General features: G+C 49.0%; 2 protein-coding genes across 4 annotated transcripts in view; both read left to right on the top strand.

Moving 5' to 3' along the window:
- COL27A1 (collagen type XXVII alpha 1 chain) overlaps positions 1–5,254 on the top strand; it is a 144,607-nt gene extending 139,353 nt beyond the window's left edge. For all 3 annotated transcript variants that reach the window (XM_067743556.1, XM_067743557.1, XM_067743555.1), the window contains 2 exons: positions 2,234–2,452; positions 3,272–5,254. In XM_067743556.1, coding sequence (XP_067599657.1) covers positions 2,234–2,452; positions 3,272–3,418 — 366 coding nt within the window. In that variant the 3' untranslated portion in view covers positions 3,419–5,254. The remainder of the gene's footprint in view (positions 1–2,233; positions 2,453–3,271) is intronic.
- Positions 5,255–18,507: 13,253 nt separating this feature from the next.
- On the top strand, positions 18,508–22,176 carry ORM1 (orosomucoid 1). Its single transcript, XM_067742397.1, has 6 exons — positions 18,508–18,645; positions 19,040–19,182; positions 19,438–19,508; positions 20,344–20,451; positions 20,596–20,699; positions 22,000–22,176. The coding sequence occupies exons 1-6, from the start codon at positions 18,529–18,531 to the stop codon at positions 22,063–22,065; spliced, it is 609 nt and encodes a 202-aa protein (XP_067598498.1). The 5' UTR covers positions 18,508–18,528; the 3' UTR covers positions 22,066–22,176.
- The last annotated feature ends 2,376 nt before the right edge of the window (positions 22,177–24,552 follow it).

Raw genomic sequence — 24,552 nt, 5'->3', positions numbered from 1 at the left:
AAGTATAGTTTTTTATCTCAGTTTCTACTTCCGGATTTTCTCCTGTTATCTTAAACTGACGTGTTGTTACTGGACAATTTTGGATGGCATCACTGTGAACCGTCTTCATAGCTCGCTGCTTTCCTTCCCAGGGTGTTCCAAGAGACCTCTCTGGGACTGAGGTCTGCTTCCACGAGCATGATACGCACGGGGTCTTTGGGAAAAGCCCTTAGGCCTCTAGTGTCATACCAGAGACTTGGCTTGTTGGTATATCCCCAGGATGCTTCCATGGGGTTTTGCGTTTATCAAGGAGCTGGTGCACCTCCTCAGGGTTCTTAGGAGGTGCTGGCATCCGATTTTTAGGCCATTTATGTTTGCCCAATAATTTTTTTTAACATCTTTTTTGGAGTATAATTGCTTTACAATGGTGTGTTAGTTTCTGCTGTATAGCAAAGCGAATCAGTTATACATATACATGTATCCCCATATCTCCTCCCTCGTGTGTCACCCTACCACCCTCCCTATCCCACCCCTGTAGGTGGTCACTGCCCATTAATTTTTTTAGGAACATCACACCAGGGATGGGACCCATAATATCCCATTGGGTCAGGGATGAAGAATGACAGTAATGAGTGACGTTTTGACACAGAAACCATAGATCTCTTGTGCCTTCCTTCTGGAGGTCCACTGGTTTCCAGTTGCAAGGCTATTTCACTCTTCTGGATTATGACACGTGGTCCAGGCACAACCGCCAACTCAGTGGTCCTAGGTGGAGGTCTCCTGTCCTCACCTACAGGACTATTTCCCTCCTGCCTTCAGCCGAGAGCCTTTCCTTGGGCAGTGACTTAGCCTTGTGCTCCAGTCCACTTTCCTTAACTCTCCCCTTGCGTCATGGAGGACCCTTAATTAATCACATTAATAGTCAATTAAGGCCTTTATAATGAGTGGTCCCAGTGGCTAGTCAGAGCCTATGGCCTTGATCACACTGCTCTGGGGGGATCATTGGATTCTCATGGCAGCCATGACTTTTTGGATTGGATACCATAGCAATATGCAAAAGCACTTAGCAGTGAGACAGACCCCCAGCAAGCAGTGCTCCTTCTGCAGATGGTGATACCCACCTGAGTTAGGTGGTTAGTAAGCAAGTTGCAGGTAAAGCGCATCCCATCCATTGATTGCAAGGGCGGTCGTGCAGTCCTGCCAACTACACCAATCGTTGTGTGCTGGTCTCAGCCTATAAATAACCAGTGCTGTGGCTGGACCAGCCCTCGCAGTTCTTATTACGATTGCAAGATGCCTTTCAGCAATAACCACCAGGAAACTTTGCAAAACTAAAGTTTTATTATTTACAGGACCTGCAAATTGCACAGCCCACCTGGGGCCACACTACGGGGTCATGGAGAGAGAGAGAGAGAGAGAGCGTGCGTGGGCCTGGGGTTCTGCTTTTATTGGGGTGGGGGGGTGTTAGGGTTTTGCAGGCTCATTCTTTAGTGGTGAATGTAAAATATAAGGGCCAGAATTTAAAGCATGGGGAGAGAAAAAACAAGTAGCCCAAACGGTCAGTTATTGAAATCAATCCAGAGCTTTAAAACAAAGGCGCCTCAGTGCCTGGAGGTGGCCTGACTCTTTATCTGGTCCTGTGGCTGGCAAGGTATTTATTTGAGATAGTCTGTCTTTGAAGTGGATGCCTCTTTGAATGGATGCCTCAGCAATCAAAGCTTAAGTCAGGCACTTGCACCAGAAAAAAAGAGAAAACCCAACTGTCAGGACTTACCGTACAGCCACTTAAGCCCGAAACCCTGTCCTGTTGTTTGTTGTCAGGTCTGCCCTTTCCAGCTGCCTCACCCTACGCCGCCTGCAGCTTGGGACTTAGAAACGTGGGGAAAGCACTTCTCATTTCCACTGCCCACTAAGAGCCTCTCACTCTTGGGCAAGATCCTCTTCCTCTGTGAGCCTCGGTATCCCAGCTCAGCTCCAGAGACCCCTCCCATACGGTGCATCAGGACCCTCGCATTTCTGGCTGGAATCAGGCAGACCTCAGTTCTTTCCCTTCCTTGTTACTCCTTGGCCGTGAGACTGGCTCACACAGACCTCAGTTTTTCTGTCTTGCGAGTGAGTACAGCTCTGGGAGCATGGCTGGGAATTGCTTACCAGGAAAGGGCTTATCCCTGGACCTTCCAGAGGAAGGTAAGGAATTCTGAGAGCTGTGGGCAGCCCAGCCCGACCCTGCCTCACTGCCGCATCTCCTCCACAGGTGGAGTTTGCAATTAGCCGGGTCCAGATGAATTTCCTGCACCTGCTAAGCTCTGAGGTGACACAGCAAATCACCATCCACTGCCTTAACATGACCGTGTGGCAGGAGGGCACCAGGCAGACCCCAGCTAAGCAGGCTGTGCGCTTCCGGGCCTGGAACGGGCAGATCTTTGAAGCCGGGGGTCAGTTCAGGCCGGAAGTGTCAATGGATGGCTGCAAGGTAAGTCTTAGGGCCCCTTACAGGCCCCTCATGCATAGACAGGTAGGAAAACCTGTTCTTCTATGGTAACAATTTTATACTATAGTATATTAGTATGATACATATAATGTTTACCTTTGAGTTTTATAAAATTGCTTTTATTCACTTTTCTCCCTGGGAAACTTCTGAGGGAAGGTCTGGGCTGGTAAAAATTCTACCAGCCGGTAGATGCTGTGCTTACTTCCAAGGCTGCTTATAGAAGGATGCATCTGTACTCTTCCCTCTGCCCCTGCCCTGCCAGGCTAATTTCTTCTCTTAACATTCTGGTTGTCTTCAGAGGCCTAAAACAGGGTGGGTTGTAGGGGAAGAGGGAGACAGAAAGTCATTCAAAAAACCAGTTTCACAAAATTAGACAAAACCAGTAATGCACAGTGTTACTGAGGCTGAGGGGAAACCAACACTCTCACACAAAGCTATTTGGAAAAATTAAAACTAAATGGGTAGAGGCTTTCGGAACAGCAGCTACATGTATATTTCCAATATATATCCAAAGCCTTACAAGTGTACCTATCCTTTGATCCCGCAAATCTTACTTCTAGAATTTGTTCTAGGGAAATAATTAAGAATGTGCACAAAAGTTTAGCTACAGTGATACTCGTGACCGCTTTTCTTTTAAGAATCAAAATGGCAGAAGCAATCTAAATGGACACATACAGGTCACTGAAACAGTGAAATGCCACGTGGACATTAAAAATTGTGAAGAAAGATGAGGGAGAAACGCACTTGATATATGATGAGAACTATGATGGTATACATGTCCCCGTTTCCCTCTACCCGCAGGTCCAGGATGGCCGCTGGCATCAGACACTCTTCACCTTCCGGACCCAGGACCCCCAGCAGCTGCCCATTGTCAGCGTGGACAACCTCCCTCCTGCCTCATCAGGGAAGCAGTACCGCCTCGAAGTTGGACCTGCGTGCTTCCTCTGACCTCTGACCTCCTGACTCCTCTCGGCCTCGAGGGGGAGGGAAGAGGAGGGTACCTAGGGGCAGGTGGGCCCCTAGGAGAGGCAGCTCACCTGCCCAAGGATCCTTGAGCAGACCCCAGCTGTTGTCTGCCCAGTAGAAGAGGCTGAGGGGTAGCAGGGCACGGGGTATCCTTGGGAACGACTCATCCCAGCTCAGCCCCAAAGACCAACCAAAGAGCCAGACAGAGCAAGCCGGGTCCGCAACCCGCCTGAGCCCCGCGGCCTGTCTCCCAGCTCTGCGGCCACCCCCTTCCCTGCTCAGCTTCCTTCCCAAAGAGCCCCACGTTCCAGCCAGCTTGAGGGAAGGGGGCATCTCGTCAGCTGGCCCCTGCCAGGGAGCTTTGATGTGCAATATTAGAGAGGAGACATGAAAAAAGGAGAAAAGGAAAGAAAGAAGTATATATATTTTATTTAAACAAACGCAAAGAAGGTGCGTTACTATTTTTTTTTTCACCTGGGAAAGAGGTGAGAAGGTGAGAGAGAGCAGCCAGGGGGTGGGAAGTGATGGATGCCGAGAGGGAGAGGTGAGATCCTCGGGGCTGGGGGTGCCCACGTCTGCTACCTCCCACTGTGAAATCGCTGGTGCTCACAATTTTCTCATAGTGTATGTGATTTTTTTAAGGAAAAAAAAAAACCTATTTAAGATTCTGAAGGTGCTACCAGTTTTGCCACAGACTTTGAAGAAACATTTGGATGTGGGGTATCATCCACGTTTTTCTCTCTCCTCCAAATGACAAAGTTTGGGGAATTCTTAAAATTTTCCTAGCATCACCCTTGTGCTCATTGCATAATCTGTTAAGGAGGGCGGGGGGAAGAAGGTAAAAGGAAAAAAAAACAAAAAGCAAAGCATAAAAACAAAAAGAAAAAACAACCAGAAACAGAAGTAGAAAATATTTACCTTTTAACTTATGGACTTTGAAATGCTTGTCCTCTTAAGGCAGGGGGAGGCCTGAGGGTGAAGGATTTTAGTTTGGCCTTCCTTGGTCCTGGAAGGAAGTTAGGCTTGTCTTGGAGGGTATGATCTAGACTGGAGAGTCCTGACCTTGCAGATTTGACCTTGAAGAAACCAATTAGGAGAACGGCACTGGGTCAGGGCTGGCCTTGGAGGTGGCATGTAAATATGGACCCATCTCATGATGAAGCCACAGACCATCCCCTAAGGTCCTCCCTTCCTGGAGCTTGTCCTTCCAAGATGCAGTCGTCACTCTTGCTTTTTCATCGTCGTTCAGTTCTGCAGAAACCCAGCGCCATTAGCTCCAAGTATAAATGTGGGCTGAGGAGAAAGGCTTATTACGGGAATCTCCGGGTTCAGCGTGGCAGGGCTCTTCAGGGCAATCTGAACTGTCCTGCCTCAGCGAACCAGTCAGCGTCCAGGCTGGATTTTGCAGTCATTTTAACTATGGAATTATTTTTGTAGAAGGGGAAATTTTATGTGAACGTCTATTTGTGTCTTTTTTTTTTTTCTAAAGTGTCTCTTTGGGAATTGCATTCGATTTTCATTATTTAATACCTCACTCTGGCCCACCCTCCCCTCCCCCCCACTTCCTGTCTCCCTCCCCCACCCCGCCCGCCTCCACGCTCCCTGGAAGTGTGTTTTTGTAGCAGCTCGGGCCTCATCTCAGTGCTCGGTCTCCCCAGCCGCCAGTCTCCACCTGGCCTCTGTCCTGGCGTCTGTCTTGTTCTTGGGTTTCTCTGCTGTCCTTGTTCATGTCTCTGTCCACGTGTCAATGTGTTAAAACCCAAGTGGGTTCCGTTTCTCCTTTTCCCTTCTGGATTTTAAATAAATATTTAAAACTGAGGCAATGGAATGACACATCTGTGGCCGTGTGCTTCTTTGAAAAGGCCGGAGGGAAGTTTCTGGCAGGGCTGAGGGGGTCAGGGGAAGAGGCTTAGAGGATGCCCTGTTTATGCTTCTCCCCCCGAAGGAGGGGGGAGGGAGAGATACAGCGCCTTGTGGGGGGGGGCCTAAAAGTGAGAGAGTGGGTCCTGTAGGGTCCCATTGGCCGCTTAAGACATCAGAAGGGCCTTCTCTTGCAGTTCCGGAGGCTGGAAGTGTGCTGTAGACCAGAAATCCAAATGTTGGCAGGGCCACGATCCCACCGAGGCCTCTAGGAGAGGTTCCTTACCCTGTCCTGAGGCGCCAGGCGGTCCCTGGCTAGCAGGGCAGCACCTCAGTCTCGGCCACTGTAGTCACATGACGCTCTCCCTGTGTGTCTCTAATCCCATCTATTTTTAAGAACACCAGTCCTATTGGATGAGGGCCCACCCTAATGACCTCATCTTAACTTGATTACATCTGCAGAGACCCTATTTCCAAATAAGGCTGCCTTCACAGGTAACGGGGAAGCATATCTTTTGGGGGGACACAATTCAACCAATAACACACAGGGAGGAGGTATACTGAGGTTAACAGGAGAGCCTATTTTTTTTTTTTTTAACTTGGTAAAATCCACATAACATAAAACTGACCGTTAACGACATTTAGTACCTTCGCGACGTTGGGCAACCATCACCACTGTCTACTTGGAGAACGTTTTCATCATTTCAAAAGGAAACTCCATACCCGAGAAGCCATCGCTCCCGGTTTCCGCCTGCTCTTACCTCTGGAAAACCACTAACCTGCTTCCTGTCAATGGCTCTGCCTACTAAGGATATTTCATATAAATGGAATCACAATATATGACCTTTAGTGAATGACTGCTTTCATTTAGCATAATGTTTTCAAGGTTCATCGTTATAGCATGGATCAATACTGCATTCTTTTTTATGACTGAATAGTATTTCATTGTATGGGTAAACCAGATCTTGTTTATTCATTCTTCCATCGATGACATGTGGGTTGTTTCCATCTTTTGGTGATTAAGGATAGTGCTTCAACAGGAACAATTCTTACCCGTGAGATTCTTGAAAGAGGCCCCAACAATACCTGCTTTGGAAGAATTGAGTGAAAATCTGGGAGACAGAGTTAACCAGAGTTAGTGAATAAATATACAAGATAACTTTGCATTTCGGATAAACAATAAATATGTTTTTAGCATAAGTATGTCCCGTTCAATATTTGGGACATACTTATACCTGCTGGACCTGAAACCCCTATTCCTGACTCTTGGTTCAGAGTACTTTCTTCCTTAGCTTGTTCCTCCTCCCCTGGGACACTGGAGAAATCAGAACTTTTCTGCCCTTCTCATCTAAGAGAAAGAAGAAATCACGAGCAGTTGCGCCACATTTTAAAAACGTGTTGTCGGGCCTCCCTGGTGGCGCAGTGGTTAAGAATCCACCTGCCAGTGCAGGGGACACGGGTTTGAGCCCTGATCTGGGAAGATCCCACATGCCGTGGAGCGACTAAGCCCGTGCGCCACAACTACTGAGCCTGTGCTCTAGAGCCCGCAAGCCACAACTACTGAAGCCCGCGCGCCTAGAGCCCGTGCTCCGCAGCAAGAGAAGCCACCGCAATGAGACGCCCACACACCACAACGAAGAGTAGCCCCTGCTTGCCGCAACTAGAGAAAGCCCGTGCGCAGCAACGAAGACCCAATGCGGCCAAAAAATTAATTAATTAATTAAAAAAAAAAGCTAGCTGTAAGTTTCTAGGTCATCAGTCCACAGGCAGCTGGGTCTTCTCTACCCTCCCCACCCTGACACCTACCCCAGACAGTGAGCCCTGGGAGCCGCTGCCCTGCGGTGTCTCCAAACTTCCACCCGTGGAGCCCAGTGTTCATGGTCTGGAAGAGCTTGGAGATTCCCATGCCTCCAAGTCCACCCTCCTGTTTGACAAAGGTAGCAACTGAAGTCCGCCGAAGTACCTGAGGTCACCTGGTGAGGCCAAGGCAAAGCTGTGATTCAGCCCCAAGACGGCTGACGGCAGTGTTATGTGCGTGAGGCCAGTGGTCCTCAGTGTGGCGCCCTGGGATTACCAGCACAAGCAGCACCAGGGGCTGGTGACCAGCACAAAATTTTCGATCCCTTCCCAAACCGACTGAATCACAAACCCTGAGGGGCCCTGCAATCTGCGTTTTAACAAGCCTCCCTGAAGACTCTAGTACAAGCTCAAGTACCAAGAATCATGACCCTGCACTATTTCCTTAATCTGGAAAATGACTTTCCGACACTGAAGAAAAAAAACAACAACAACTTGGAAATGAGATGAGAATGTTCTTTTCATTTCTTTGACTGACAGTTAATCAAAAATGAAATTGAGGCAGCATGGCCCATTTCCTGAATCATTTCCTGAGATCTGCCGGATATCACCACAGCCAAAGAGTTTGCCCATCTGTCCCATCATGCTTCCCGTTTTGCAGAGGGGAAAAGGTCAATCACTGTAATGTCTGTCTTCCCCATAGGAAGCTCTGTGAGGGAAGGAGATGTAGCTTGTTCTCTGCTGTAGCCACAGAGCACAGCACGTCAAAGGCACTCGATCTTGTGGAAGGACTCCCCGCAAGAACTACCGTTTTTATTTCCCTGACACGTGTTTATCAGCGGCGCCTTCCTTTGGTCAAGCCGTGTGTGGGCACTGGAGTTAGGATGGATCTGAGAGCCTGTCTGAGGGGCTCTGAGTCCGGCAGAGCAGCTAGAGAGGCTGGACCCTGTGTGGTTAAGGGTTAGGAAACCAGGGAGCAGGAGACCAAGTGTGGGGTTAGGGAAGCACAAAGGGGGCACCACAGAGCCCAGTGTCAGCTTGGGGAGGATAGTCAGGAGGTGACACTATAATCAAGGTCCCAGAGAAACAGAACCAATGCGATGTGTGTGTATGTAAGCATGTGTGCGTGCACGCCTGTGTGTGTGTGTGTGTGTGTGTGTGTGTGTGTGTGTAAGAGATTTCTTATAAGGAGTTGGCTCACATGATTATGATGGCTGATGAGTTCCAAGATTTGCAGGGTGAGCTGGCCAACTCCAGACCCAGGAGAGCAGATGGTGTAGTGCCATTCCAAAGGCTGGCAGGCTCAGGACCCAGGAATGACCAAAGGCAGGAAAAGACAGATACCCATCTCAAGCAGTCAGGCCAGAGGAATTCTCAGTTACTTGGCCTTTTGATTCTATTCAGGCCCTCAGTAGATTAGATGCGGCTTGCCCACACGCGAGAGGGCTATCTGCTTTGCTCAGTCTACCCATTAAAATGTTAATCTCCTCCAAAACACCCTCACTGACACAGCCAGAACGTTGAGCCAAATATCTGGGTACCCCGTGGCTCAACTAAGTCAACATAAAATTAACCATCAGGGGCTTCCCTGGTGGCGCAGTGGTTGAGAGTCCACCTGCCGATGCAGGGGACGCGGGTTCGTGCCCCGGTCCGGGAAGATCCCACATGCCGCGGAGCGGCTGCGCCCGTGAGCCATGGCCGCTGGGCCTGCGCATCCGGAGCCTGTGCTCCGCAACGGGAGAGGCCACAACAGTGAGAGGCGCACCGTACCTCAGGGGAAGGGTCAGGGGAAGCCTGGAGTACTGGGCTGGGAATAGGACAAGCACAGGTTTGCACAGAAGAGCAGGGTTTGCACTGGCCAGGTTACGTTTGTGCTGTGATGGGGCACTGGAGTGGAGTTGTCCAGGGGCAGCTGGCTGAGCTGGGAGGACAGGAAAGAGGTCTGCGCACCATTCGGGGCTCTGGAGAGGCAGCAGCTTTGACGACATGGAAGGTGAGAGAGTCAGGAAGAAGGGCCAGAGGGGAAGGAGAAGAGGGGCTATGTTAGAACCATGCTGTTCAGCAGTCTCGGTCCGGTCTCCATCCCAGGAGGCCTCTGTGACCTGGCTGGGGAAGCCCCTGAAGCTGGGCCAGCTCATTCCCAGCAAGGGTAAGTAGGAATTCGTCAGGGACACAAGGCAGCTCTTCCCCAGCTGGCAGCCCCACGGTTCCCAATCTCCCGTTGCACAACCCAGTGTCCAGAAACAGCCACGGTGGACTTCCAGGGGGAACCCCAGGCCTGTGTTTGCTCTGTCCACGGTGAGGCAAGCCCCAGGGACAGTCACATCCCATGATGACCGGCAGCCTGGTGCTGGGAAAGTGAGAGCGGGACGGGCAAGAAGGGGAGAGGCTGGCAGGTGGATTCTGGTCTCAGCTTCCTGCCTGTGACATGGCCTTGAATGGGTCATTCTCTCTCTCTGGGCCTCAGTTTTTCTCCCAGGAAAATGGGAGTGACATGTCCTTCCCTGCTTTCCAACCACAGACCAGGCCATTGTTCCATAGTAGTTGGACGAACCGGGTGAAATTGAATGATACTCAACTGCTTTCTGACCTATAAAATCCACAGTTTCACAGACTCATAGACATGGAGGACAGACTTCTGGCTGCCAAGGGGTCGGAGGGAGGGAGAGGGATGGACTGGGAATTTGGGGTTGGTAGATGCAAACTATTACATTTAGAAGGGATAAACAACAAGGTCCTAATATATAGCACAGGGAACTATAGTCAATATCCTGTGATAAACCATAATGGAAAAGAATATATAAAAAGAATGTCTGTACGTGTATAACTGAGTCTCTTTGCTGCACAGCAGAGATGGGCACAACTTGTAAATCAACTTCAATGAAAATAAATAAATAAATAATTTAAAATCCACAGTTTCATATGGTTCAACCCTTAATAGCACCTTTCAAAATAATAGTGGCTGCAATGTCTTGCACGCTTTCCATGAACCAGGAGCCGTGTTGAGTGTAATCCGTATTCATCTCACGCACAACCCTCAGGGGCAAGTTTTATCACCCTGGCTCTTCCGATGGGGGAACTAAAGTCCAAAGAGGTTACATAAGTTGCCCAAGATCACAAAACAGGATGTGAATTTGAACAAATATTTTTTGGTATTTCCTCAGCCCAGACACAAAGTTCCTAATTTGGACTGTTTGCTCTGCCCGTGTATTTTTGTGGTTGCTCACGTAGATAAGATCACGAATTAGTTGTCAGACACAGAGCTTAGCCCTGGCCTTGTATAAAATGGCCAGAAATCTGTATAAAGTGGTTTTCTCAGAAAGTGAATCATTTCAAAATGGTGCATTTCCCTAATTATAGAAACCTCATCTTTTCACCCTGTTACCTTACCCTCCTGGGCCACTGGTTTTCTCAAGTATCTAATGGGGAAAATATCCTATTTTCCTGAATCTAATATAGACATAATTTTGCATTTTGATGTCTTTAGAAGTAGGATGTAACCTGCAATCACTGAAGTATTTATATAATGCAGGAATCTGTCTTTCCTTCCTCACCACCCCAGCTTGTCATTAAACAGATGATGATGGTTATTATAATAGAAGGACCCTTAGAAGCAAATTTGTTTCATCTGATATTTAGTTCGTCTAAATGTGAACTGATTGACTATGCATAACAATCCAATGAAGTGGAGTTTATTATTATTATCCACATTTTACAAGTAGGGAAATTGAGGCACAGAGAAGTTAGGTAACTTGCCCAAGGTCACACAGTTAGCAAGTGGTAGAACCAGGACAACTCTTTACCAGCATCGTACACTGTCCTGATTGCTTTTCTGTCTCTTTCCTGCCAAACTTCTCTTGACATTGTGCCAGGGACAGATAGGCAGGCTGGGGAGGGCTGCCCAAGACTTCAATTCATGGAGGTACTAAAGCATCCTTAAAATGTAAGAAGATAGAGGAAATTGTACTGTGTCAGGGTGAGTGCTGGGTGTGCTTGGAGAAGCTACTTGGTTAGCCTCTTGGGAGGAGAGTGAGAAGCCCCTCAAGGGGCAGCCTGAGGCTGAGGACGGTGAGGACCACTCACTGCTTCCCAGGAGAGGAACTCCGCTTACTCACTGTAAGGGAAAACTTTCATTTCTCTCTCCTCTGCTCACTAGACTTCTGGCCACCAAGCGTGTGGATTTTCTCCAACACCAAGTGGTTCTCTGACTCTCCAGACACCAGCTGAGTGTCCTAGGCCTCAGTTCAGTGCTGACACTGTTACTGAGCCACACTTGGGTCTACTTGCCCCACATGCAGCAAAGCCAATCTACTGACACCGGGCTGTGGTGAAGCAAAGTCCAGCGTTTATTGCAGGTGCCAAGCAAGGAGAATGGGCAGCTCATGCTCAAAAGACTGGAACTTCCCAATGGCTTTCAGGCAAGGGTTTTAAAAGAAAGTGTTAGGGGAGAGGATCTTAGGATGTATGATCAGCTCGTGGACCTTCTTCTGATTGGTTGATGGTGAGGTAACAGGGGGATGTTTCAGGAATCTCTATCATCAGCCTTCTGGTTCCAACTGGTTTGGGGTCTACATGCTTGTGGTCAGCATGTAGTCTCCATCCTCCACCTGGGTGCAGGCTTTAGTTTCTGCAGAACCACTCAAAGATATGTATCCGATTGTTATCTACATCCCTTCAGGGGGACTGCTTGAGCCTCCTCTTTGGAACTCGGGGAAGGCTTAGGAAGGTCCTTCATTTCAGCAAGCAAGAAACAGGGGACAGGGCTTCCCTGATGGTGCAGTGGTTAAGAATCCGCCTGCCAATGCAGGGGACATGGGTTCGAGCCCTGGTCCGGGAAGATCCCACATGACGCGGAGCAACTAAGCCCATGTGCCACAACTACTGAGCCTGCGCTCTAGAGCCCGCGAGCCACAACTATTGAGCCCAAGTGCTGCAACTGCTGAAGCCTCGCCCCTAGAGCCCGTGTTCTGCAACAAGGGAAGCCACTGCAATGAGAAGCCTGTGCACCGCAGCGAAGAGTAGCCCCTGCTCGCCACAACTAGAGAAAGCCCACGCACAGCAACGAAGATCCAGTGCAGCCAAAAATAAACAAACAAACAAACAAACAAACAAACAAATAAATAAATATTAAAGGAAAAAAAGAAACAGGGGCCATGAAGAGGCTTTTGTACCGAGCAAGACCCTGCAGGGTCCTGCTCAGTTTCAGTCTCCCCTTTTCTTTGTTACTCCTCAATCCCAAGGGGAACAGGGGCTGCACAGAAAGGAAATAAAATTTTGGATAGAGAGATTAATCATAAACTCAGTAAAGAAACTCGGTTTTAGGGGCACACGGTTTCAGCGCTAACCAGAGTTGAGTTAGCATCAGATCCTGCAGATTAAGGGCTCAGTCCCACAAGACTGTCCCCATTTCAGATGCCAATCACAAATCCAGGTTGTCACCTGTGCTTCTGACTGACCAGCTGTAAATCAGAGGTTCCTACGACCCTCTCTCTTTGGGTTTGGCCGTTTACTAGAACAGCTCACAGAACTCAGGAGAATCGTTTACTTACTAGATTCCCAGTTTAGTATAAAAGGATACAACTCAGGAACAGTCAGATAGCAGAGACGCATAGGGCAAGGTATGTGGGAAAGGGTATGGGGCTTCCAGGCCCTCTTTGGATTGCAGTAAAATAGAAATGAAGTTTTTCTTCTCCTGAGAACAAGGAAAGTAAAGGGAACAGAGAAGAAACATAAACGGGCCTGAAAGAGTTAATCACTCCTAGCTTTACTTGAACTGTTACTAATCTCTAGTATCTGTAACTAGATCTGTCCTTCACAAAGCTAGCCTCTATGGGAATTACATCCTTCACAAATCACTTCCTAACTCTCTGTGTGAATTATGTCCTGCATAAATCACTCCCTAACTCTCTCTGTGAATTCTAGTGTTTATTCTCCCTACACACTCTTGTAGCAAATCACCCCTTGTAGCTGTTTGCATTTCAGAAAGAAGGTCACAGGCTGATAACCCAGGGTTATCGGATTGCCTGACGCCAGCGGTGATTGTTTTGAAATAATGCAAGAAGAAGAATGCAAGACCTTCACCATTTTGATCCTTATCACTCACTTCGGACTGTGAACTCCACCTGTAAGAACCCCTGTAATTCCCCAGGAGGGGGGCACAGTTCTTGAGGCTGTGTTTTCCCCTTTTGCCTGGCAAAGGAATAAAGCCACCTCTCTTATCTTCCAAAATCTCTGTCTCCGTAATTCTGTTCGGCATCACGCACAGAGAGTCGTGATTTTGGCAACAGGATTGGCCACCTACTCAGCACCTCCACATGTTCCCCAACCTGGAAGCTCTCCAAATCCCATCATTTAGCACTTTACTGAAAGCATCATTACGTGAGCATGGTTGATTAAATCACTGGTCATCATTAGTGACCAAGTCAATCTCCAGCACCAGTTCCTTTCCCAGAGGTGAGGGGGTGGGGCTGAAAGTTCCAACCCTCTAATCACAAAGTTGGTTCCCCTGATAACCAGCTCCCATCCTGAGTCTATCCAGGAGCCCCCACCCAAGAGACATCTTATTAGCATACAAAAAGACAAGTATCACTTTGAAGAGCCCAAGAGTTTTATGAGCTGTGTGCCAGGAAAGGGAGGTAGAGACCAAGTATGTATTTTGTATTACAGTAAGTCCCCTACATATAAATGAGTTCCGTTCCGAGAGCATGTTCGTTAAGTTCCATTTGTTCGTAAGTCCACAAAGTTAGCCTAGGTACCCAACTAACACAATCGGCTATATAGTACTGTACTGTAATCGGTTTATAATACTTTTCACACAAATAATACATAAAAAACAAACAAAAAAATAAAGAAAACACTTTTCATCTTACAGTATGGTACCTTGAAAAGTACAGTAGTACAGTACAACAGCTGGCACCCAGGGGCTGACATCGAGTGAACAGGCAAGAAGAGTTACTGACTGGAGGAGGGAGAGGGGGTGGGAGATGGTAGAGCTGAAGGATCGTCAGCAACAGGAGACAGAGGGCAAGCTGCAATGTCACTCACGCCTGACATGGATGGAACGCACGTTCGCATCTTTGAAAATTCGCAACTTGAAGGTTCATATGTAGGGGACTTAGACTTACTGTATATCGCACTCACTGTCTGCGGTTTTGCTTCAAGAGGCATGCAGGTTAGGCCAGAGCTGAATTGCTCTGGGTAAAAGCAAGACGGAGTCCTGCTCCTTACCGACCCTCCCTGTTCACCCTTCCCCCACATAGGCAACCCTAGCATTTCTTCGCACGAACAAAGGAAGGCCCAAAGACCATTGGTCTAAATAACTAAAGGTTATAAATCAAAAGTTTTAAAATAAAGCTGACTCTTTACAATTTAAGTTTTGGAAATTTAATCAATGGATTAAGTCTTGTTCAAAAATTTTATAAAGCTGTAAATTATTCACAATGCTAGCATTCAACCTCTAGCTGCTGATTTCAAGAATCAGATTCACGCCTAATGTGTGTTCCATCTACCTACACATGAATTTAACAGGAATACGAATGATTTCATATTGCAAAGTACCTCTCAGCTACCATGTGCAACTCTTGCAAATACTGCCTATTTCTAAATCAGGAGGGCCTCCCCAAATACACGTTGCAAAAAACCAAAAAATGGATTCTCAGTACTATTGGGAAGCAAGAGCTAATGTGGCAAGAACTTACTGCCTTTACGCTGAGAGGGAAGAATGAGAAAGTTTACTGTCTTTTCTCTTTCTGTTGTTGAACCCAAGTTCGTACGCCCCACGCACAGTGAGGCCAAAATGAAATGTCAGAGTCTGGAGCAGGGAAAGGTTTACGAATCGAGGAGGTGTCAACACAGAAGATGGGAGACCTAGACTTGTCTCAAATCCATCTCATTAGCTGGCTGGGGCACAAGGTTTTTAAAGGCAAGGAGGGTAAATGGGAGAGGGTTGTTTTTTTTTTTTCTTACATCTTTATTGGAGTATAATTGCTTTACAATGGTGTATTAGTTTCTGCTTTATAACAAAGTGAATCAGTTATCCATATACATATGTTCCCATATCTCTTCCCTCTTGCATCTCCCTCCCTCCCACCCTCCCTATCCCAGCCCTCCAAGCAGTCACAAAGCACCGAGCTGATCTCCCTGTGCTATGCGGCTGCTTCCCACTAGCTATCTACCTTACGTTTGGTAGTGTATATATGTCCATGCCTCTCTCTCGCTTTGTCACAGCTTACCCTTCCCCCTCCCCATATCCTCAAGTCCATTCTCTAGTAGGTCTGTATCTTTATTCCTGTCTTATTCCTGTGTCTTTACTCCTAGGCTCTTCATGACATTTTTTTTTCTTAAATTCCATGTATATGTGTTAGCGGTTGTCGGATGCGTGATCAGCTCATGGACCTTCTTCTGATTGGTTGGTAGTGAGGTAACAAGCGGATGTTTCAGAAATCTTTATCATCAACCTTCTGGTTCCAACTAGTTTGGGGTCTATGTGCTTGTGGTCAGGATGTAGTCACCATCCTCCACCTGGGTTGGAATCTTAGTTTCTGCAAAACAGATCAAAGATATGCATGAGATTGTTACCAACATCCCTTCAGGAGGGACGAGGAGTCCTGTGTCTCTACAGCCCTAATGATTAACTGCTTGAGCCGGCTCTTTGGGACTCAGAGAAGGCCTAGGAGACTAAAGCCTCCCCTCCCCCATTTTGTTTTCTTTCTATAAAGAAGAGACTTGTTTTGTTTTTTTCCGTTTTTAACCCAGGAGGCCCCCGCAGGGTCCTGCCCAGTTTCATTACCTCTAAGTCCACTCAAGTCCTCCCTGAATTCTGAAGTGGTGTCTGTCTACTTTATCAGCAGTAGCATCACCCGCAAAGCCTCAGGACCTTTGGATATAATGTCCAAATGCCTGATATTTCAAAGATAGAGTACAAGATGGGAAGCATTTTTCCCCTGGGGTCTGAACACGGTTGGTTGTGACGAGGGAAGTTTCCGGTTATGGGTCACCCTGTGCCAATACCAGGTACCAGACCCCAAGTGACAGAGGTGCTTGTGTGTTGCTGAACGAACTTTGCATATGTGCGTCCTTGTATGTGTGTGTCCGTGTGTGTGTGGTATGTGAGGGCCGCTAAAGCTCTGGGTTGCAGGTAGGAGCCCCAGTGGCCCAGGTCTAAAGTGGCATCGTCCCCACATGGTGTTCAGCATCTCCATAAAACAGTGTCTTGAATCTGTGCCCAGTCCCATCATCTCACACCTGGACCATGCCACTGCCCAACTGCTCTGCCAAGTTCTCCTGCTCTTGCCCTCCCCATCCCCTGACTAGTCTGACTAGTCAACCCCCCTCCACCTCACTTAAAATTTTTCCGTTTCTCCCCAACACCCCCAGACTCCACTGCAAACTCCTCGGCCTGGCTTCCGCGCTCTGCAGCTCGGGTTCCCATCAACGTCCCCGAGCATCAGCCCCCATCGCTCCGACCCCATCACAGGCTCCAGCCACACAGAGCATATCCTGGTCCTTCACATACCACACTCTCCCTCACCCGCACTCTTCCCTCTTGAAGAGCTCCAGTCATTTTGCAAGACTCCAATTAGAGAAATGCAAAGTCAAAACACTAACTGAGCTGGCAAAAAAAAAAAGAAGAAGAAAAGAAAAGAAAAAGAAGGGAAATTCCAACTCTGACAAGGACGTAGAGAAAGAATCATTTCTGCATTGCTAGACTGGTGCAGCATTAAAAATCGTTAGTATTCTTTGGTTTATCACGTTTTTGTTTTCTCTCTTTTGGGGGAGAGGTTTTTGAAAATCAACTTAATTGAGGTATAATTGGCTTACAGTAAAATGCACACATTTTTGGTTTCCAGTTCAAAGAGTTTCACAAATACACATACGTGTGTAAACACCACCACAGTGAAAATACAGAACATGGTCATCTACTTCAGAAAGTTCTCTCATGCCCCTTGGCAGTCAGATGACAAGGCAACCACGGATCTGATGTCTACCATTATAATTCGTTTTGGCTGTTCTAGAACTTTGTATAAATGGAATCATACAGTCCGTGCACTATTGAGTCTGGCTTCTTTGGTTCAGCATAATGTTTTTGAGATGCATTCATGCTGTTACATGTAACCGTAGTTCATTCCTTTTTGTTGCTAAGTAATATTCCATTGTATGAAAATGCCACCGTTTGTTTTTCCATTTTCCTGTTGGCGGATATCTGAATTGTTTCTAGTTTGGGGGCTATTTTATTTATTTATGTGTGTATCTGGGGGGCAATTTTAAATATTGCTAAAGTCTTGCATTTTAAAGACATATGTTTTTCTTTCTCTTGAAAGAAATTTGGATGCTCTCTGACACATATCATCAGAGGAAAAATCACAATATAATATGCTATAGACAGCTATATTTCAATAAACCTGGAAAAAATAAAATAAAGTGCTATAAATATAAAGGGAGGACATGCTCAAGGAAGTTAGAATCCAAGAAGTGAATGAAAGGTTATGCATCCATTCAAATTACAACTGCTGACTATACTGGCACATGAAAAAGTATTCAAAATACATGAAATGAATAAGAATACAAAACTGTAAGCTTATCATAATAGTACTTTTGGAAAGTATTTATTTATTCAAATACAGATTTGACCCCGTCATGTAGAAATGCAAATGGACAATGGAATTATTTATGCCATGGTATATACTGAGCGTCTACTACTTGCTGGGCACTGTCCCAGGGCTGGGAATATATGGGTGAAAAGAAAGGCGAGCTCATATAGCAGGGGGTGGGGATATCGCAGAGATAATTTCCTGTTTTAGATACTGAGAGGTGATTCAAGTAAAACATTTACTGGAAATAGACACTCAACTTAGACGCCCCTTTCTTCCGGAAAGGTCCCTGCCTCCAGGACCGGGTTGGGGGCCTCTGGACTTTTGCTCTTTCACAGGTGTCACCACACTCAGTTGGAATTGATCCCACGTTTGCCCTCACCTCCCACCCCTCAACCCCTCCCCCGCTCATTCTCCCCTCCCCTAGCTCACCTGGGAACTCTCTAAGTTGCCTTCAGCCCATGATTTATGGCTGGGTCCTTCTCAAGTCTTGGCGCTTAGTAGGACAGGAATTGAATGAAAACAGGAGAGTTTGCCGACAGGCCCCTCTATCAATATCTAAACACATTAACTAATATCAGGCCGGCCCACATTCACCTTGCTTTTGAACAGCCAGACCTTTGGACCCTTGTAACTCCTCCAGGTCAGGGACCCAAATTAGACTTGCGGGCTTTACCTATAGCTGGCTTTGTGGGATGGAGGGAAGGTTTTGTGTAAGACCTTTTCCAAGAGCTCACCAGATTGTGTCATAGCTTGCCTCCAGGGCCCCGCCCACAGCTACTTTAAAGGTCACTGGCACCCTCCAGCCACCAGTCTTCCTGGCGGCAGGTGCCTTGTGGTTTCAGCATGGTGCTGCCCTGGGCCCTCGCCGTCCTGAGCCTCATTCCTCTGCTGGACGCCCAGAGTCCGGCGTGCGCCAACTTGACGGCGGTGGTGCCCATCACCAATGCCACCCTGGACAGGGTGAGTGCCCAAGTCCCTGAGTGCCATGGGCAGCTGCTTCCATCTCTGGGCTTCCCTTTGCCCTCCTGATGCCATCCTTTTCTATCCTGGGTCCTGGGGTGAAATTCTGACCAGCCTCTGGAGGCATTTCTTTGCCTCCAAACTCCGACGCCTCTTTGCAAGGTTCCTCAACAGGGAACAATTCTGCACTGGGCAAGGAGGGGCTGCCCAGGGGTGAGGGTGGGGTGAGGGGAGATGTCTGGTCCTCCAAGTGAGCTCTTGCACGTCCACTCCTCATCTGGGGTCCCAGTCTCCTTGTTTGTAAAATGAGGAGAGAGATCTGCTGAGTCTCATCCCAGCTGACTCTCAAGGATTGAGCTCCAGCCTCCATCACCAGTTCCTGGCTTCTCCCCAGCTCTCTGGCAAGTGGTTTTATATCGGCTCAGCCTTCCGAAACCCCGAGTACAACGAGTCGGCTAGATCGATCCAGGCAGCTTTCTTTTACTTTGAGCCCAAGCACGCGGAAGACAAGATAATTCTCAGAGAGTACCAGACCATGTGAGACCCCACACACCAATTCACCCTCAGCCTCAGCTTCCGGCTTCCATTCCCAGCTGCAGAAAAACCTTGAGCGAGTCCATCTTCCCTCCCGGCCTCAGCCTTCCCGTTGATGGACTAGGCGGGGGGAGGGGGGGGGATGGGGGGAATTGACTCCAACTGCCACCTGACTCTTGGCCCTCAATGACTGAGATGGGTGACCGTCCACTTCTTGACCATCTTACTGCTTTTCTCCCCTCTCCTGTCTGACTGTAGTGGGAACAAGTGCGTCTACAACTCCAGCTCCGTGACGGTCTATCGCAAGAATGGGACCTTGTCTATATACGGTGAGGCCCAGCCCTCAGGTGGAGGGCTGCTGTGTGGAGTGGGGAGATGGTGGGTTGTCCAGCCTAAAGACGGGGGCCTGGACTGAGGCCCTGGGGGCTTTGAACACAGAGAACACGGGACAGGCCCACCTTTTATATCTCTGTGGCCCCAGTGCCTGCACACAGCAAATAATCAGTAATAACTGCCAACATGGTTGAGCTCTTACTATGTGCCAGGCACTGTTTGAAGTGCTTTATATGGATTAATCCCCTTAATACTCACAAACAACCCTAGGAGGACATTACAGTGACCAGATGAGGAAACAGAGACGTCAAGTAGTTTCCCCGAGGTCACACAGCTTATAATTAGAAATAGGATCTAAACCCCAGACTGGCTCCAGTCCTACCTCTCTGTCTACTACTCCTTATCTTCGGGGAAAACTCCTTATCTTCGGGGAGCTAAGGGTGGGAGCCTGCATTGGGCAGGCAGTGACTTCGCCCATTTCCCCACCATCACTGCAGAGAGGGCTCCTAGTAGGAGCACACAAATGCTGACGGAATTGAACGGACACCACTTTGCAGCCCCAAGGCTCCTGTCTGGGCTTGATTTCCTCATCTGTAAAATGGGGAGAAACGCTCTAACAGCCATGGTCCATGTGAGGCTCCTATGATTCCACACATAGAGAGTGCTCAGTGCAGAGCCTGGCACACAGGAGGAGCGAGTGACCAGTGGCCTAAGACAACCCCTGGTCTTCACTGGTTGGCTGTGTGGCCCTGGGCACACCCAGGTTCCTCCCCCGTGAGACAGGAACTGTTGTGCCGCCCCCGTGGTCTCATCAGAGGCTCTCTCCTCCAGAGTCGGGTAAAGAACACTTTGCTGACCTGCTGCTCACCAAGCACCCCAAGACCTTCATTCTTTCTGCCTCCTGGAACGGCAAGAAGAACGTGGGCATGTCCTTCTATGGTAAACACCTCAAACTCCCACTCCACCCAAGCCTCACCCCAGGACCACCACTACTCGGGCGGGACCCCCAGCACCCCAGCCCTCCCTGGCCTCCCACTTAGGTCCCCCATCATCCTCACCCGGCCCCCTTGCTCCATCCTGTAGCCGACAAGCCAGAGGTGACCCAGGAGCAGAAGAAAGAGTTCCTTGATGGCATCAAGTGCATAGGCATTCACGAGTCAGAAATCACATACAGCGATGAGAAAAAGGTAAGTGCAAGGAGGACCGGGCAGTGGCCACCCTGAGGGTGGTCCCACCTTGGGCAGCCTCAGAGGCCCAGAGAGGGAAGCTGTCAGTCAAAGCTGCACAGCGAGGCAGGATATCCTGTTTAAGCACCTGCCTCACTGCAGGGCCCCCGGGTGATGGACGCGTGCCCAGGAGGGAAGTCACTGGGAATCAGGGAGGACGCCTGGAGCAGGTGGGGAGGATTGTAAAGGCTAACAGGAGGGGAAGAGCATAGCCAAGGTGTGGTGAACTTGGGAAAGAGACACGCACACGGGGAATGATCACTTACAGCTGCCTGCCACACCCCCAGTGTTCTAATATCTGTGTGATGGGGAATCAGTCTTGTGGTTTTAGGTGTCACCCAAACTGCAAGTCCAGGGCCACCGTCCCAATTTTTGAGCATTATCTGTATAATCTTCTTAATACTTTCCTTTAAACCTGTGTTGAATGCAAGGCTTTACATGGTCTTGTCCTGTGTAATAATATCTGAAATCACAGAGCTGATTTAAACTGGTTACGAAAACCAAAAACTGGTTACACGTTTGTGGATACATGTGAAATACTTTCATGATTATTAAAATAAAAACGTCTCCATCTAGACAGATTTGTGCCACCAGAGGTCATTTCCTGTGACCACCAGTGGTACAAATCATCCCCTGCTTTCGGGAACCCCGGGAAAAGGCGTATGAACACAGACACTGGAGTTGGTCCCGTGGCCAGCAGCCTGCTGCCCCCGTCCACTGGCCGGGGGACCTCGGACAGGCCGCAGGTCACCATGACCCTCACTCTCGTCATCTTCAAAATGGTGTGAGGGGGCTTCCCTGGTGGCACAGTGATTGAGAGTCCGCCTGCCGATGCAGGGGACACGGGTTCGTGCCCCGGTCCGGGAAGATCCCACATGCCGTGGAGCGACTGGGCCCGTGAGCCATGGCCACTGAGCCTGCGCGTCCGGAGCCTGTGCTCCGCAACGGGAGAAGCTGCAACAGTGAGAGGCCCGCATACCGCAAAAAAATAAAAGAAAAAAAAATGGTGTGAGGAATCCAGGAGATCAACAGAAGGGCATGGCAAGTCATAAGTGCTCAGACATGCCAGGTGTTAAGGGTTTGAGCCTCCATTTCAGAGGTGAGTAAGCTGAGACTCAGAGAGAGAGAATCACCCAGAGAGAGAGGGTCACCCAGCTGAAGCCCTGCTTGGGCTGGAGCTACAGTCCAGAGCTTACTTCCCTCTTCCCCCAGAAGACCCCCCGGCCCCCCCCCCCGATCATGTGTTGTCTTCTCCCACCAGGATCTGTGCGGGCCACTGCATATGCAGCACGAGGAGGAAAGGAAGAAGGAAGAGGAAGGGTCCTAGCATTGGGTTAGGACCTTGGGGACTCTGCGGGCCCATCCTCAGCCTCCGGCTCACCCTTCGTATCTCAGCTCTTTCCCTCAGTTGCATCAATAAAGCGTCTGTTGTGGTACAGTCAGGTTGTCATTTGCTTGTTCGTTTGTTCATTCGTTCATTCATGTTGTGCCCGCCTCAGTTGAGCCGCGGCCGACCACTGCCCTGAGTTGATCCTTGGTTGGAAGGGCCTTTGCTATCATTCCCAGCACCTGTGCCAGGATGGATGACTATATGCACTGAGTGCTGTGGGAGCCCAGCACAGGGAAGCTTCCTTCTCCAGTGGGGAAGTCTGGGAAGGCTACCTGGAAGGGGCATCTGAACCACTCTAGAAAGATGAGGAGCTTGATAACACCTGCTGTTCCCACTGCAAGCCAAAGATCTGTTTAAGGAACATCGAAGCGGAGGCCCCTGAAGAGGAGTTCAGGTAAATAGAGCGTGATGAGGACCCAGGAGTGTGGTGCTGAACACAAGGGCCCTTATTTATTATTTATCTATTTATTTATTTTTAAAAGATGAATCAGTTTGGTTTTATTTTCACTCAATTCATGAGATATCGTCAAAATTTCACCATTCATATCAAAATTTCTCCCAGGTGTCACCAAGAAACTGATGATCAATATTTTTTAAAAGAGTTTTCAAGAATCTTATCAGATCATATCGCATTTCCTAAAGTAAATCCTTTCAGGAATGAAGGAAAGTTTCTCCTCTTAAGTACATGAAATAGAGTCCCTGTCACTTGATTATGAAGGTCACAGGGGTGCCCTGTTACCAAGTCAGGAAGCAGGCTGGCCCACGCACGGCAGCATCCCCAAGTAGCTGGGTCTGGAGGGAGAAGGAAAAGGAAACCAAACCTTCATCCTGAACCAATTAGGGTGCTTTCCACAGAGCACAAAATTCCACAGTTTTCTGCTTATCATCTTCATTTTGGTCTTGCTTACATACAAAACAACCACGCTCGCCTGCCTAGTCTTCATCTGTAAGTAGATCCTCATCCGTCCTTAAATCAGGCGAAGTGAATTGCGGACACGTCCGAGCGTATGGACTGTGCCAGGCTTGTGCTCACCCACAGAATTACCTACCTAGAGCCCAGGGCTCCATCAGAGAAGGGAGTCTGCCTCAGCAAACAGTGGATACAAAAAGACAGCAGTCTGAGCAGAAGGAAAACACTGAGCTTATTCTACCTCAAAACATCACTGGGGGGGCTTCCCTGGTGGCGCAGTGGTTGAGAGTCCGCCTGCCGATGCAGGGGACACGGGTTCGTGCCCCGGTCCGGGAAGATCCCACATGCCGCAGAGCGGCTGGGCCCGTGAGCCATGGCCGCTGAGCCTGCGCGTCCGGAGCCTGTGCTCCACAACGGGAGGGGCCACAACAGTGAGAGGCCCGCATACCGCAAAAAAAAAAACAAAAACAAAAACAAAAAACATCACCAGGAGTTAAAATAAAAGACGCGTTGTTAGTCAGAAGTCCATGCAGGTGAGACAGGAGGGAGACTCGTGTAAACACGAGCACGTTTGGACCACCGTTCATTTCTTTCAGACTCAGCTGTATGTTTTCAGTTTTTCACCCAGCAAGGCTTGCCCAGTTTGGACACTGTTGAGGAGGAAACTGGTTTTAACGTCAGCACGTCACAGACAACCTCCCTTCCTGACGCCCCCTACTCCCCACGTGTCCCCACGTGTCTTCTTCAGCTCTGATCTAAGCCTGGGCCCCTGGGAAGGGCATGGGGCTCGTTCACACTCGGGAACAAAATGGAAAGATCAGTCTTTCACTTTGCGAGGGAGCTGGGACGATCCTGACGAGAGTGGACATGGTGGGATAAAGGCATGGACAGGGCAGGAGTGAGGAGACCGCAGTTGGGGAGCAGCTACCCTGAGGGCACCTGGTGAGCCAGTGAATTGCAGCAGAGGCCGCAGGCCCTGTGGAGCGGCTCTGGAGGTCCTGGTATGAGATTGCAGGGGGACTCTCATCCAAGCTCCCTTTACTGTGTAGGGCCCTTATTTAGATGTCAGCCTGGCCATCTGGGGAGGCGAGTTAGGAGGGCCCAGACCGGAGGCAGGAAGACCTACACGGAGGCTGCTGTGAGCATCCTGGAAGAGGCGGGTGTCTGGGCCAGGGCAGGGGCAGGATGGGGGAGACTCGGAGGACTTGGGGCCAGGCCAGAGGGGCTGTGTCTCCATGAGGTGTCCCCAGAGTGCCCACCTGACACCCAGGAGGAAGGTAGGATACCTAGGGTAAGGTTGGTCCCTCGAATCCAGCCATCTTGCAAATGTGCTTGGAGCCCTCGCCATGGGGCCACGTCTGAGGCTGGCCCACTTAGAGGCATAAAGAGGACTGAGCGTCTGAAGCCAGGATTCCAACAAGGAAGGATGGTCTCCTTCCAGACACAAGGGCTTTGTGACGGTCACATGAGGGAAGCAGCACCACACAGGTGGCAGAGAAACTGGGCTGAATGAT

This window comes from Pseudorca crassidens, chromosome 7 (assembly GCF_039906515.1).
Source record: "Pseudorca crassidens isolate mPseCra1 chromosome 7, mPseCra1.hap1, whole genome shotgun sequence".
In the NCBI taxonomy this organism is placed as follows: Eukaryota; Metazoa; Chordata; class Mammalia; order Artiodactyla; family Delphinidae; genus Pseudorca; species Pseudorca crassidens.
The sequence above is the reverse complement of the archived record's forward strand: the minus strand, read 5'-3'. Positions and strand labels throughout refer to the sequence as shown.